The sequence below is a fragment of the Erythrolamprus reginae genome, chromosome 2, assembly GCF_031021105.1.
Source record: "Erythrolamprus reginae isolate rEryReg1 chromosome 2, rEryReg1.hap1, whole genome shotgun sequence".
Taxonomy (NCBI): Eukaryota; Metazoa; Chordata; class Lepidosauria; order Squamata; family Dipsadidae; genus Erythrolamprus; species Erythrolamprus reginae.
Genome location: NC_091951.1, coordinates 139,891,344 through 139,906,846, shown reverse-complemented (window position 1 = coordinate 139,906,846; position 15,503 = coordinate 139,891,344). Strand labels below are relative to the sequence as shown.

At 44.7% G+C, this 15,503-nt stretch overlaps 1 protein-coding gene across 2 annotated transcripts in view; it reads right to left on the bottom strand.

Moving 5' to 3' along the window:
* Window positions 1–15,503, bottom strand: part of DNAH9 (dynein axonemal heavy chain 9) — a 285,097-nt gene that overhangs the window by 102,053 nt on the left and 167,541 nt on the right. For both annotated transcript variants that reach the window (XM_070739679.1, XM_070739680.1), the window contains one exon: window positions 1,611–2,036. In XM_070739679.1, coding sequence (XP_070595780.1) covers window positions 1,611–2,036 — 426 coding nt within the window. The remainder of the gene's footprint in view (window positions 1–1,610; window positions 2,037–15,503) is intronic.

Genomic DNA, 15,503 nt, shown 5'->3' with positions numbered 1-15,503 from the left:
TATTTCACGGGCTGAGAAGTGGCTTTCACAATGGGTCTCCCAATCTCTATCGCTCTAATTGATCATTTTTGCTACTTCGCCTTAAAACAAAAGCAGAATGTTCCCAAATTATTTTATTCCTGTGACAAAAGAAGTTAACAATTGATTTTTATCAGCCTTCACACCAATAACTTAAAGTTAAATGCCTCTAAATCATTTTAATACTGCTCAAACAATACTTGAAAAATAAACTTGAATTTGAAAAAGGTACGTACATGGTTAGTAGCGCTTGGAAGGACTAGATGTATGAACAGAATTGTCCCTAAAATCCCAAGGTACAATTTCTATAATTGAATGTCCTTCTTCCCTTTTTAAAAGTACATGTGTACACATGTCTATATGTGTGCTTGGCCTCTGTACAGTAACCATTTAAATTAAGCATACCATTTAAATTAGCTCTGTCTTCAAACTTGAGGAAGCTTCTGACTTCTTCAAGCAGGACTTTTATTTGTGAAAGTGGTGCTTTTGCACTACATGAATGTGTTGTTATACAAATGATGGACTTTCACTAACCTTTTCTCTGTACCCCATCACACCCCCCCCCCACCAGCTACTTCAGAGGAAATTCTAATCTACTGTACCAGATTTGGAGGATCTGGATGGAAGACTCAGTTGGGGAGGAGGAGGAGGATCTGTTCAACTAAGGATGTCAATTCTGCTGAAATTCAGTCACAAATGATTTGCTCAGCCTGGTTGACAAGTAAACACCCTAGTAGACAGCCTACTTTCAAACACAGTAGGAATAAGTATAATAGTTTCTGCCTATCATATAATTCTTAAGAGTCACCAGGTCTATGTTTATAATACATAGTTTTTTTAAAAGTCCCACTCCCCAAACTAACAAAAATACTGTGTTTCCCCAAAAATAAGACCCATGTCTTATATTTTTTTTTGAACCCTGAAATAAGCGCTTGGCCTTATTGCCTTGTACTCAAAAGCCTAATTGGGCTTATTATCAGGGAACGTCTTATTTTGGGAAAAACAGGGTGGTAGCCAACTCTGTGAAAATATTTCATGATTTCCCCCTTCTCTAATATACATCTTAACTACTAAATATTATAGTAATAATTTGCAAAATCCGTGCAGCAAAACCTTAAGTGTCATTAAATAATCAATCACCTAGACTTGGGATTGCTCACCAAATTGCTCTTTAGACTGCAAATAATTGGAACTTTCTCTATGGCTGATGCATTTGAAGAATTTAAAATGTTAAGTCCAAAAAAAAAGCAAAGCAATTTGGTGAGTGGTCAATCGCCACTGCTTTTCTGGTCATTTTATGCTGCATTTTAATTTCTCAGAAAACCCTTAACTTACATAATGATTACTGCATGATTTTTTTTTAAAAAAAAATTATTATTTAAATATTACTACTGTACAGGCACCACCCTGTTTTAAAATAAGCCATGGTACTTTCTTTAGGCAAAATGCAGAGTGGTTTCCTACAGCAGCTACGTATGCAAGAAGCCCATGTTTAAGGCTCTGTAGAGTAACAGATGCCAAGAATTTCAAGGTGCAATACTGATTTCAATTTACACTTGTTCCCCAGGTTGTTTTTTTGCATTCAGACTTACTGCAATTTTGGCCTTGATGTTAGCCAGCTTTTCCTGGGCATTAGCAAGCTCAGCATTGGCTTTGTTGAGAGCCTGACGCTTGGGCTCGACATCACAGTAAACATTGTAAAAGCGCACAATGTTGATGACCCAGGAGCAGAGTCCAGCAGCCGCATTGGACTTTGATGCCACCAGTTCTGGGTTGAAGTTTGTATCCTGAAGATACGGCTGCAATGCTCGGAGGTTGTTCTCGTGTATATTCTCTTTGTTGAAGTGAATCAAGGAATCTAGGAAGCTGTCAACCTTGGCCATGGTCACCTTAGCTGCTTTCCAGCTTCTGTCCTTGGGGACCTTACCATCCAAACCCATGAGTACCATTACGGCCGCAGTAACATTGCTGACAGCAGACGGTGGCGATCCAAATGACCTCAGTTCTGTCAGATTGGTCTGAAAGGGAGAAGAAAAAGACCAAGCCTGTGAGATGGAAATGAATGGTTTTCTTTTTTTTTGTTTTTCTGGTAATGGAGTAACCTCTGGAGCAATTAATCGGAGAGAGAAACTTTGAAGCCTGGGACGGCACTCTGAATTTTAAATATTATGACTCATGCTTTGTAAAGCAATGAATCCCTCTAGTGGCTTGGGGCCATTACCCGCTTGTTAAGTGTGAGAACCAAACACATTTCTTTGGCATTTCAGCCAAATTGCAGGACACTGAAAAAGCCCAATTAGATTTCAGATTTACATGATATGGAAAAATAAGCGTAACCAGGAAAAGATCAGCCTGGCCTGAAATGGACAGTGTATGTCTGCAGCTGCAGGAGGAGTTTAAACATGGGCCTTAATGGAAAATTCTCAAGGAAATGTCTGCTTTGTGAATCTTTAGCCAGCATCAGTTAAAATGATTTGGGTCATGAAGCACCATTACTGAACTCCGGGGCTGCAATCATACTGGGAATAACGCACCACAGCAGCAAACCCACAGAGTGGAAACTATTCCTATGTACTTTTGATAAGATCAGTCTTTCTGGCTGACCAGTCTCTGAGCACAATCCTTATGAGCACGGATCCTTATGTGAATGTAGGCAGCACATGGCAAGATAACAGAATACAGTGCTACTTCTACCTAAGAATGCCTCTACTTACGAACTTTTCTAGATATGAACTGGGTGTTCAAGGTATTTTTTGCCTCTTCTCAAGAACCATTTTCCACTTACAAACCTGAGCCTCCAAAACTGTAACCGGTAAAGGCAGGGAGAAGCCTCCGTGGGGCCTCTCTAGGAATCTCCTGGGAGGAAAGAGCGCCAGAAAAGGCAGGGGGAAGCCTCCGTGAGGCCTCTCTAGGAATCTCCTGGGAGGAAAGAGGGCCAGAAAAGGCAGGGAGAAGCCTCCGTGTGGCCTTTCTAGGAATCTCCTGGGAGGAAATAGGGCCGGAAAAGGCAGGGAGAAGCCTCCGTGGGGCCTCTCTAGGAATCTCCTGGGAGGAAAGAGGGCCAGAAAAGGTGAGGAGAAGCCTCCATGTGGCCTCTCTAGGGATCTCCTGGGAGGAAACAGGCCCTCCACCCTCCCTGTGGTTTCCCCAATCGCACACATTATTTGCTTTTACATTGATTCCTATGGGAAAAATTCTTCTTACAAACTTTTCTACTTAAGAACTTTGTCAGGAAACGAATTAAGTTCGTAAGTAGAGGTACCACTATATTTACTATGTCATGCTATGACTTCCGAATCCATTTTCATACAATCAAATGAGATATTATGATCTGACAAACTCAAAAGTATCTTAGGATTTCCTTACAAAATATTTTTGACTAACTAGTTTATATGAGGGGAATGCTGAGAACCTGGATACTGAGAAACTGCATTCTCCATGAGTGGCCAAGGCTAAAATATCACTGATTTCAGTGAAAGACACTAAAGCTCAGGCCTTCTGGTGAAACCTATAACAATTAAAAGTACTCAGACAGACTAAGTTCTCAAGTCCTTTGTAAATTCTTTTCTTGTTGAAGTTGTGGGTTTAGTTTCTTCCATTACAGAACAAACATAGAAACATAGAAGATTGACGGCAGAAAAAGACCTCATGATCCATCTAGTCTGCCCTATACTATTTCCTGTATTTTATCTTAGGATGGATCTATGTTTATCCCAGGCATGTTTAAATTCAGTTACTGTGGATTTACCAACCACGTCTGCTGGAAGTTTGTTTCAAGCATCTACTACTCTTTCAGTAAAATAATATTTTGTCACGTTGCTTCTGATCTTTCCCCCAACTAACCTCAGATTGTGCTCCCTTGTTCTTGTGTTCACTTTCCTATTAAAAACACTTCCCTCCTGGACCTTATTTAACCCTTTAACATATTTAAATGTTTCGATCATGTCCCCCTTTCCCTTCTGTCCTCCAGACTATACAGTTTGAGTTCATTAAGTCTTTCCTGATATGTTTTATGCTTAAGACCTTCCACCATTTTTGTGGAACGTTTGGCATATCATATATTCAAACACATATGTGGCCCTGTCTTAGCTGCATTATGCAACATACTGACAAAGAAGCCATTGTAAAAACTCTAATTTTACATCCATATCATGCAGTGGATTCCTGATTTTCATTAACTCCAGTCAAGTTATTAAAAAGAGCTTATCATTTCAATATTGGAATATGACACATAGTGTTTCCCTAAAGCAATTAAAAAGAAACATTCAGCTAGAAATGGTTTGTGTAAGGCCTCTTCTGTCACGCAATGGCAAGTTCCAAAGCAGAATCTTACCTACCACTCATCATGGGACTGACACCAAAGTTTGCTAAACAGCAAACTTAAGAAAATGCAGATTTTTAAAGCCAATGGAGGCATTAGTATGGACCGGCTATTATGAGCAAATGCTATCACATCAAACCAAGAAGAAATGTATATAACCTGCTGCCATTCAACAGACATAAGAAACCTGGCAGAACAAATGGCACTCTGCACATAGATTCTTACTCTGATAATCAATGGACGTTGACATTTTAAAAAACGAAATCCATTTTAAAAACTGCTTTTGACCTGAATGCCAGGATAGAGTTTAGAAGGAAATCAAAGTCACAGAATTGGAAGGAGCCACTGAAACACTGAAGGCCATCCTGTCCCTGTGTATTTAATTCCTATTTCTTAAGTACAGTATATCATTTGATTCAAATTTCTTCCTGCTTTTTTTCCAAGCCATTTTTACTAACTTACCAAGGCTTATTTCCATCTTCCAGGATATCAGCTATCCAACACTATCTAGTGTCATTTATAAATTTGATAATGATTTCCAGCACTTCTTTCATTCAAGCCATTAATAGAATTGTATAGAAGAACAAAAGATGCAGCATTGAATCTCAGTGCCTCCCATTAGTTTGATGAAGAACCTTTAGTGAGCATTCTTTGACTACAGTTTTCAGGTTAAGTATACATCAATTTCATAGTGATTCCAACCACTCTTAACTGTTTTGTTCATCAAATGCTGAAGTTGTCAAATATATGCATAGTACCCATATAGCCAGCTGGAGAATATAACAATCTCCATTCTGAGCTTGCTTGCTGGATTTGTTTGCCTGTTTAGTTATTTTATATTATTAATAACCTACCCCAATCTTAATGGAATCTGGGTAAGAACTGTAGGCAGTCACACATATTTGAATAGTATGGATACTGCAAGATACTGATTTGTAACAATTTGGACAAGCAGCAGCATGTTGTTTTCACTACAAACCTGATTGGTTGGGGTCAATGTCAGCATAAATCCTTTTCCCTGTTTTCATCTCATCAGCAATTTTCAATTTAAAAACACATGAGTGAACTTTTGATAGAAAAATGATATAAGCAGTGCATTGAACAATGTTTAAAATGGAAGACAATTCAATCACGATCCATCATTCTCAGCTAGGTTGCTAAATCTTTATGAATCTGAAGTCCCAGTATATCTACCGGGACACCATGGTGGAGAAGCCAGTTTCGGTAAATTAATTGCCTAAAAATTTGTCTAAATTATTTTAAAGAATCATGGTCAGAGCATTGGACCCAAGCTCTGATATTTCATCAACTCATGTGGATCTCTGGGTGATCCTGGGTTAATCCATTTCAGTTCTTTGTCAATAAAATGGAATAGTATTGAAAAATGCATTGAGACAGAAAATAATAGCATGTGTCATGATAACACATGCAAACTTTTTTTAAAAAAAAAACAGTTTAGAGGAACAACATTTTAAGTAAAAAATGGGCTGTTAGTTCAGGCTATTGGATGCATCATCCCTCATCCATCAAATTGTTCCTTCATGAAGCAGAATGGAGGAAGGATCTAATTTCCTTCTCTATTCTACTACTTCTCTGTACAGTATATAAAATATTTACATGCAGAACAAACAAAATCCAGTCCTTTGGGACTGTCCATACTAATTTCCCACACTATTGTTTTCAGTGGTTAGGAAAGTTCTGTAACTTTTGGTATATAGATAATACATGCATCGCTTGCTTATCATCTCTTGTTACTCTCATGTTTCCTCTCTCTCTCCCTCCCCCCCTTAATGTTTTCCTAATGTTTAATGAATAAAAATCAAGTTATAGTTTTGCTGGATGAACTGAGTGAAATCTATGCCTCCTCTGATCTGGATACAAGGATTGGCTAGAAATTACTAGAAGTAGAAATTGCCCACTGCAATTTTCCAAAACAGACAATAGCACACAATCAAGACTGAATACAGCACTTTACAGTGGGTGAATTCAATGCTCACCCAGAATTTTGTTGCACATGGACTGAAATCTGTGAGAAAATAAAGACCTCCATTCAGGTCCAGCTGCAGTGAGTATTCATTTAGTTTTCAAATGACTGTATGCTTAAAGTTACAGACATGTGTAAAGAACCGTCTGTCTCATATACAAAACTGAAAATGGATGCCACACTGCAATATGAAAGCTCTTCCTGTGATACGGCTGTTGCATAACTGCAGTTGGTACCAAAAGGTGTTGCAGCTAGCATGTACACATTCATATTGTTATTTCACCTGGATAATAGATTAACAAAAATCAGAAATACAGCAAACTGCTGTCTTTGTGGTCTTAACACAGATGCCACTGTTCCTTGCTAGGAAATAAATGAAAGTATTTCGGCTCCAGGTAGACTCCACTGTCAGATACTGTAAATCACCCCAACTTTTGTTTGAGAGTGGCATTGCCAGAAGGATTTAGCTGAGATACATTTCAACATGTTGTACTTGTAACCATTTCCCACCCACACAACTCTATTTCAGGCAGAGGAGTAATTTAGCAATGCTGCTCAAATGGCTTTCACTGTGGGACTTCCCATATTCATCAGACATGATATATGTACTAGAGCTCCACAGAATTAAGAGACCGGGCGATTTCGCCCGGTCGATAGTTGCGCCGGCGGGGAGGGGCGAGAACACCGCCTCCCAGCTGGGCGTGCCTGCGCAGAGCGCGGGCGCGCCCACGCGCTGCTTTAGGCAGCAAAACTGCTTGCCCGGCCAGCAGGGGGAAGAATCCCCCCGGCTGTAAGTCCGCCGCAGCTGGGAGGGGCAGGACGCCGCCTCCCAGCTGATTGGCGGGGCGCCAAGCATCTGAGCCACCACGAGCTGTGGTTGGCTCGCAGGGGCCGCCGGGAGCGAGGGGAGGGGTATTTCAGGGGCTGCACCCCTCGCCCTCGCCCCTTTGCTCCCGGCTCGCCCTCCAGATCGGTCAATTGTCCTCTGAGGTCCGGAGTCGCCTTTGGCCTTTTCGCGGGAAAGCAGGATCATCGGAGGACGTCTCGCCGCCATTGCTTGTGACCGCAAGTACTTGGGTGGTGTTGGGCTCTTGGTTTTCTTTTACTTTCTTTTAGAGTTTAATTAAGTTAAGCTACTGGGTTAACACTTGGGTTTGCATTTAAAAATTTTTCCTTGTGGTCCTTTAAGAAGTTTAATTGTGGTTATTAGCAGGATTAGCCTTTTAACCCGGATTGCCCTCGGAAGGTCCGGAACTGCCTGCAGCCTTTCGGATCGAAAAAGAGGAAGTCAGGATCACCGGAGGACGTCTCGTCGCCATTGCTCGTGGCTGCAAGTAGCTGGGGGGGGAGTGTTGACTCTCTGGTTTCTGTTTTGGCAGCTAATTTAATTTTGTAGTCAATTAGTCGGGACAAGCTAATTTGATTAGCCTTGTTTTCTTGTGTTTGAGTCGGCCTGGTGTTTTGTTTTGTTGGTGGAATTTGCATCTTCTGTGCTTTTCTACAAATACCTCTCCTTCCCCTAGAATTTGTTTGGTGATTATTAGCAGGCTCAGCCTGTTTATAGTTTTAATTGTATAATTTTGGAGGGGTCTTTTTACAAACCAAGCCGAAGTTACCTTTTGGAATTCGCATAATCTTAAGAGTTATTAAACTAAGTGAACTTTAAATTTATTATATATATATATATATATATTTAAACAATTATACTTTAATTGCTTAATTGAGGCAATAGTCTCCTCTGTGGGGCTAATTTAACCGAGGATAAGGCAAGTTTAAGCCAGTGCCAATTAGGCCGGAGTACTAGCTGAGACATAGCCTTTTATTACCGGCATTGTTAATTTTTCCAGTAATCCAACAGTTTGGTGCTTTCATTTGGGTGTTGCCTTGCATTACTTTCTCATTTATCGTGGACCACATCATTTTGGGTGCGTAAAGGGCAATTTACCGGTCGTTAGATATATACATTTAATTTTATTTTATTTTATTTTAAAAAAAAAAAAAAAAAAAGAAAGAAAGAAAGGGGGGGTGTTACCTGCCTAAGGCTTTGTTCTTGGATTTAGTTTTGAGGCATTGTTACTTAGGCTAAGTTGATTTATTACTTATTCAGAGACATTGGCTTTACGGTCACGGTTACTGTATTATAGGATACATTTTCAATTTAAGTAAGCGTTGATAGTATTGGCATTCATGGCTCCACGAAAGGATAAGAGAAAGAATGTGGAGCCTCAGGCCATATCCCGCCCCAAACGTAGAGCGGTTCCCACGCAAAAGGCTAAAGAAGCCAATGCAGCCAGAATGGCGACGGGTAGCAATAGTGGGAGAAACGAAGGTGAAGGTCTCAACAATAATTTACTTTCTAAGATATTAGACCACATGGAGGTGATGCAAAGTTGGATGCGAGCCGGAGGCAATCAAGCATCAGGAGGAGGTGCTGGGCCTACATCCCAGAATGTAGCCGGGACATCAGCGGGCACCAGTGGAACTTCAGAGCCTCCTGGGGTGTCAGGCGGGCTCCCAGGGAACCTGCAGGGAGAACAAGGCAGAGTCGCACTACCAGTGGGTGAGTATAGCAGCACCACACCGATCTCGAACACTGACTTGGTTTGCAACAGGGTTTGGTCTGGTGGGCAAGGCACAGGGGCACAGCCTGCAGGCATTTTTACTGGGGAGACAAACTTGGGGGCCCCCCAAGGCATCAGTACACCAGCCCCAACCCCGATCATGGCAATTCAGAGCGGGGCACAAGCAAACACCCAGTCAGGGGGGGAGGCAGAAACTTCTCCCTTGGCCTGGAACTACTCGCCCACGATGCTCGGGTTCCATCTTCACCCCACTGTGAAGGAGAGAATTTGGAGGGGGGAATACGTGGATGTGTTCTCTTTACTGAACAGGGAGGTCCCCAAAAAGGAAAAAGAGGAAGAGGGGGGCACAGAGAAACAAAAAAAGACAAGGGTGGACAGAAGCATTAGCTCCTGGTTATATGGGTTCATGACCTATTTTTATGTTAAATTGGAGAAAGAACCTAACCAGGCCAAAGCCATGCTGAAATACATGGACACGATTGTAAAGACCCACTACGAATATGATGGCCCGGCCTGGCTTCAATATGATGAGATGTTTCGTATGCGGGCCGCAATAGACAAAAGACTATCATGGGATGGGATGGTCAATGATTTATGGACTCATATAACGCATTCATGCCCCCCCCGCAAGGGCGAGCGCACAGAGAGTGGACATCTTATACTGGCAAAAAATAACACACCGGCAGCACCCCGCCACTGGGCGGGGCAGGGGGTTCGGACACCCCTGCTTTGTTATGAATTCAGCGCCAAAGGTGTGTGCAGCCGGAAACAATGCAAATACCGCCATGCGTGCTCCAACTGCGGGGGAAGGCATGCAACGCATGCATGTTCCAGACATAGGCCTGGGAAATTTAATCAGGACGGGTCAGCGGGGAACAGAGCCCACCCGCAAAATCAATGAAAAGGGACCCAGCCCAATTAAATTGTCACGCCTTGCACTCTGGCTGCGGGGGTATGGTGTGGCGGATCACGCAAATGAGTTAATTTTGGGTTTTAAAGAGGGGTTCAGGATACCATACCAGGGCCCCAGGAAAGTATTTGTGGCAAACAATTTAAGGTCTGTTAGAGGTTTGGAGCATGTTGTCCGCAATAAAATACGCAAGGAAGTAAAAGAGGGTCGAGTAATTGGCCCATTCCTGTCTCCCCCATTGAAGAATCTCAGAGTGTCCCCACTAGGGGTAGTGCCCAAGAAAGCCAAAGGCGAGTTCAGGCTGATTCATCATTTGTCATTCCCCCCGGGTGAGTCAGTAAATGACTTCATTCCAGAAGCAATGTCTTCGGTAAAATACACCTCGTTTGACGAGGCCATAAGAATGGTCCGTCGTTGTGGGATGGGTGCTTTGATGGGCAAATGTGACATCAAATCCGCTTTTCGGCTGTTACCCATCCACCCCGATGATTTTGAACTTCTGGGGTTTCGCTTCGAAGGTGGATACTATATTGATAGGGCCCTACCCATGGGATGTTCAATCTCATGTTCCCTCTTTGAGCGTTTCAGTTCATTTCTTGAATGGGCGCACAAGCAGTGGACGGGCTCTGATTCCATTGTCCACTACCTAGATGATTTTATGATGGCCGGCCCGGCTGAGAGCACCCAATGTAAATGGTTAATGGATGCTTTTAAGGCTCTGTGCGCTGATCTGGGCGTACCCCTCGCGGATGAAAAGACGGAGGGGCCCTCTCCTGTTATTACTTTCCTTGGTATTGAAATAGACTCTGTGGCCCAAACTTGCAGGCTTCCCCAAGATAAATTGATTAAGCTCAAGGATAGGATATCAAGAGTATTGACAGCTAGAAAAGTGACGTTGAAACAATTACAGGAGATCTCTGGCTTGTTGAATTTTGCGTGTAGGGTGGTAGCCCCGGGCAGGGCCTTTGCCAGGAGAATTTTTTCAGCAGCCAAGGGGCTTAAGAAGCCACACCATAGGACCAGAATCAGCCTGGGGGCCAAGAGAGATCTGCGTGTGTGGGAACAATTCCTTGACCAGCACAATGGGGTTTCCTTTTGGAGAGAGGAACGCAGGTTGGAGGCTGAACTACAGGTCCATTCAGATGCTGCAGGGGGGGTCGGTTTTGGGGTTGTCCTGTCCAACCAATGGTGCCAATCCCCCTGGCCTCTGGATTGGCGGGAAAAAGGCATTTGCAGGGATCTGACATTCCTAGAATTTTTCCCCATTGTAGTGGCTGTTGAGATCTGGGGGGAAGAGTTTAGGAATAAAACTGTCCTGTTCTGGTGTGACAACCTAGCCGTAGTACACGTCATTAACTCATTATCATCCAAGAGCGAACGCGTGATGCGTCTAGTTCGCCACTTTGTTAGCAGGTGCCTCGAAATCAATGTTTTATTCATGGCCCGTCACGTGCCGGGCGTGGAGAATGGCCTAGCTGACGCTCTATCACGGGGACAGCTGGCCAGGTTTCGGGAGATGGCGCCGGATGCGCAGCAGTCTTCACACAACGTCCCACCTCACCTGTGGCAGCTTGGGAACTTGAGGTCAACAGAGCGGTAAGCATGTCGGTGGCCCCTGGCACCAGACAAGCATACTTCAAAGCAGGTGAGGATTTCTGGGCTTTCAGGCAGGGCAGAGGATACACACAGAGCTGGCCCATTCCGGTAGAACACCTGCTGGAATTCTGTGTTGAGAAGCACCAAGCAGGGTGCGCTCCCAGGACAATACATGGCAAATTGGCTGGTTTGGCATTTCTAGCAAAAGCTAATGGCTTCCTAGACACAACCAGGGAGTTCAGAGTTAGAAAGATGCTGGAGGGATGGTCCAGGGAGCAGGTGCCAAGAAAGGTTGACCTAAGGAACCCGCTTTCTGTTGCCCAGTTAGCGAGGATCTCTCGGCAGTGGGAGTTGTTATGTTCCTCAGGTTACGAAACACACCTGTTTCGGGCGGTAGCTTCCATACTGTTTTTTGGGGCTTTTAGAGTCAGCGAGGCCCTCGCCTCTTCCCGCAATGATGCCTCCTTAAGAGCATTTCAGGCCAAAGACCTGTCTATGGCCAACGATAGGGTGTCGCTACACTTAAGATTCTCCAAGACAGACCAATTGGGTAAAGGCAAGGTGGTCCACCTCTCGGCAGCCGGAGTTAAGGAAATATGTCCTGTCTCGACTTTAATAAGTTTTTTAGAAGCAAGAGGAGACAAGGAAGGTTACCTTTTTTGTCACCAGAATATGGCACCTTTAACGATATATCAGTTCTGGACCATCACCAAAAAGGCCCTATCAGGTATTGGTTTGGACCCCCAGCTATTTGGGACACACTCATTCCGGATTGGGGCCGCATCAACAGCGGCTAGGTTGGGGCTCCCGGCGAGCCAGATCCAGGACATAGGCAGGTGGAAATCTTCGGCCTTCAAGGGATACATAAGGACAGCAGTGGAAGCATCCGCTTTGCCCGGTAATTAAACCTGCTTTGTTTTTGTTTTCTCATTGTTCTAGGTCCTGGCCCAGCTCCACGGTGTGTTGTACGACGGGTGAAGGAAATACCCATGAGGCCGCCCACAATACTGTTGTGTGGACACAGTATGATTTTCTGGGCTGGCAGAAGAGCAGCAACATCCCATTGGGGAACACAGTTGGCGTTAAGTCGCTATGCGAAGGTGGAGTGGCTGGGACGAAGAGGGCTGCGTTGGGATGGACTCCTCCCACTGCTGAGTGGCTTGAGCCGTGCAAGGGCTGAGCCTGGTGTTTTGGTGTTGCATTTGGGTGGCAACGACCTCGGACTGCTGAAGGGCTTGGCACTGGTGGCCCAAGCTGGTGAAGACCTTAAGGTCATAAGGAAGTGGTGGCCGAGCACGCGGCTGGTGTGGTCTTGGATCCTGCCTCGCAAGGTTTGGAGGTTTGCACAGCATCCAAGTGCGATCGACAAACAAAGGATTCAAGTTAATAAAGAAATTGGGAAACTAATTTTGGCAGAAGGGGGATTCATAATTAGGCACCCAGACATTCGCATTCATATTCCCGATCTTTACAGACCAGATGGGGTACACTTGACAGATGTTGGCAACGACATCTTCTTGACAGACCTGCAGAGGGGCCTGCTGGAGCTGGTGCAGGCTTAGGGAGGGAGCTGGGGGCCAAGATAGAGATCTGACCCCCAGCTGTGGCAAAAACGGGGTGGAAAGGGTGTCAGTTGCAACCGTGTGTTCTCCCTTGGGCATCTGTTAAAAGGTGATGGGCTCCTTCTTCTCACAACTCACGCCTCCTCCACGGACGGAGTTGTGGGAGGGAGGAGCACTTGGGGCTCATCTACGTCACTTCCGGTTCCGGGTCATGGAGGTGAGCCCTCCCACTCGCTGGGCGTGGCTTTCAATTTGGGTGAAGGCGGGGCTCGCTTCACCCTTACCAAGCTAGGAGTTCGCCCATTGGTTGCCCAAGTATGTTTTGTTCAGGGTTTTTCACCCCATTTAGCACCCTCTACAGGTCTATTACTGTAATCAATAAAGTGACCCATTTTCCATCCAGCTCTTGTGTTCGAGTTTCATTCCCTGTCCGGTGCAATTAAGAGACCGGGCGATTTCGCCCGGTCGATAGTTGCGCCGGCGGGGAGGGGCGAGAACACCGCCTCCCAGCTGGGCGTGCCTGCGCAGAGCGCGGGCGCGCCCACGCGCTGCTTTAGGCAGCAAAACTGCTTGCCCGGCCAGCAGGGGGAAGAATCCCCCCGGCTGTAAGTCCGCCGCAGCTGGGAGGGGCAGGACGCCGCCTCCCAGCTGATTGGCGGGGCGCCAAGCATCTGAGCCACCACGAGCTGTGGTTGGCTCGCAGGGGCCGCCGGGAGCGAGGGGAGGGGTATTTCAGGGGCTGCACCCCTCGCCCTCGCCCCTTTGCTCCCGGCTCGCCCTCCAGATCGGTCACCCACCCACCCTCCGCTCTATCCAGGGTGTCTGGCAGAGGTCGCCCTTTGGGGCCGAGAAGGAATTTTTGGCAGTCTGGAAGCTTTATTTCGGATTGTTTTTTCGCCTTCTCCATCCTGGTCAGGTGTGAGGTTTTTTATTGGGTTAGGGGGTGTATCGCTGTAAATAGGTTGATTGAATTTTCTTTATCTGGTCACTATTGGCAAAAACGGGGTGGAAAGGGTGTCAGTTGCAACCGTGTGTTCTCCCTTGGGCATCTGTTAAAAGGTGATGGGCTCCTTCTTCTCACAACTCACGCCTCCTCCACGGACGGAGTTGTGGGAGGGAGGAGCACTTGGGGCTCATCTACGTCACTTCCGGTTCCGGGTCATGGAGGTGAGCCCTCCCACTCGCTGGGCGTGGCTTTCAATTTGGGTGAAGGCGGGGCTCGCTTCACCCTTACCAAGCTAGGAGTTCGCCCATTGGTTGCCCAAGTATGTTTTGTTCAGGGTTTTTCACCCCATTTAGCACCCTCTACAGGTCTATTACTGTAATCAATAAAGTGACCCATTTTCCATCCAGCTCTTGTGTTCGAGTTTCATTCCCTGTCCGGTGCAATTGATTATTTAAGCCCAGGATCTTGGAATCTGCTGCCATTGCTTGATTCCTCTCACATGGTCCACTTCTGAAGATAGTAGGACTTGGAGCATCCTCTAAAACAGGGATGTCAAACTTGCATCATCATGGCGTTGTCATGTGACTTATCAGGACTTTTCCCCCCTTCACTGAACTGACCAAAACAGGCCGCAAATTTAACACCCCTGCTCTAAAACTGCTTTCATCCTTCAGTCAATCAGAAAATTCCTAGGAAGCCCATGAAGGCAACAGGCTTCTCTCACCTTTGAACTTGGAAGTTCCATTGATAGCTTCATCTACCATGAATGTGTCCATCCTCCTTTAAAACCTCTTAAAGAATAGCTCATCTGAAGCATTTCAAGCTGTTGCAGGTACAGAGAAGATGAAAATGTCTGCCCCCTTGGACTTATGTGCAACATCATGACTTAAGAAGATCAGGAGTGGGACTTGGTTTGATGCTACAATGCTGCTGTCATCATTCTGAATTCCCTTGTCTCTCTTTACACTTCCTCCCCATCAGATGCCACTGTAACTGACTGAGATGTGAATTTACATTCATTAACTTTCCTAAATCATAAAGCTAAAAAGATTTACATCTTACTCCATTATTATTATTATTATTATTATTATTATTATTATTATTATTTAGATTTGTATGCCGCCCCTCACCGTAGACCTATAAGAAGCATCATTTCTTTGTATTCTGTCTCTCTGATAATACTCTATTGCTTCTGTTTTCTGAAATACAAAATAAAACTAGGCTTGGGTAGAGCTTCTCCAATGATTGGTTTGATGCTTTGGTGCCCATTCAAAAGTACAGGAGGACAGACATATTTTTTGGGGGGGGAGTAGGAGAAGGAGGAACCACATTTTTGAATAGCATTTTTTGGACATTCAAGTTCTAGCTAGGAAACTAGAACTTAGTAAAGTTGGTTTATTATTAAAGTTAAGAGGTAACATGTGCAAGATGATTTTCTGTAAATCACACAAGCCAAGGGGACTGAATTGCTCTCTTACCAGTGAAAAAGCAAAAATAACGTCTCAAAAAAGAAACGGAATCCTAGAAATACACAATTGACTAGGCAAATTGTTAGGAAAACTCTTAAGTTCCAGACAATGGCCT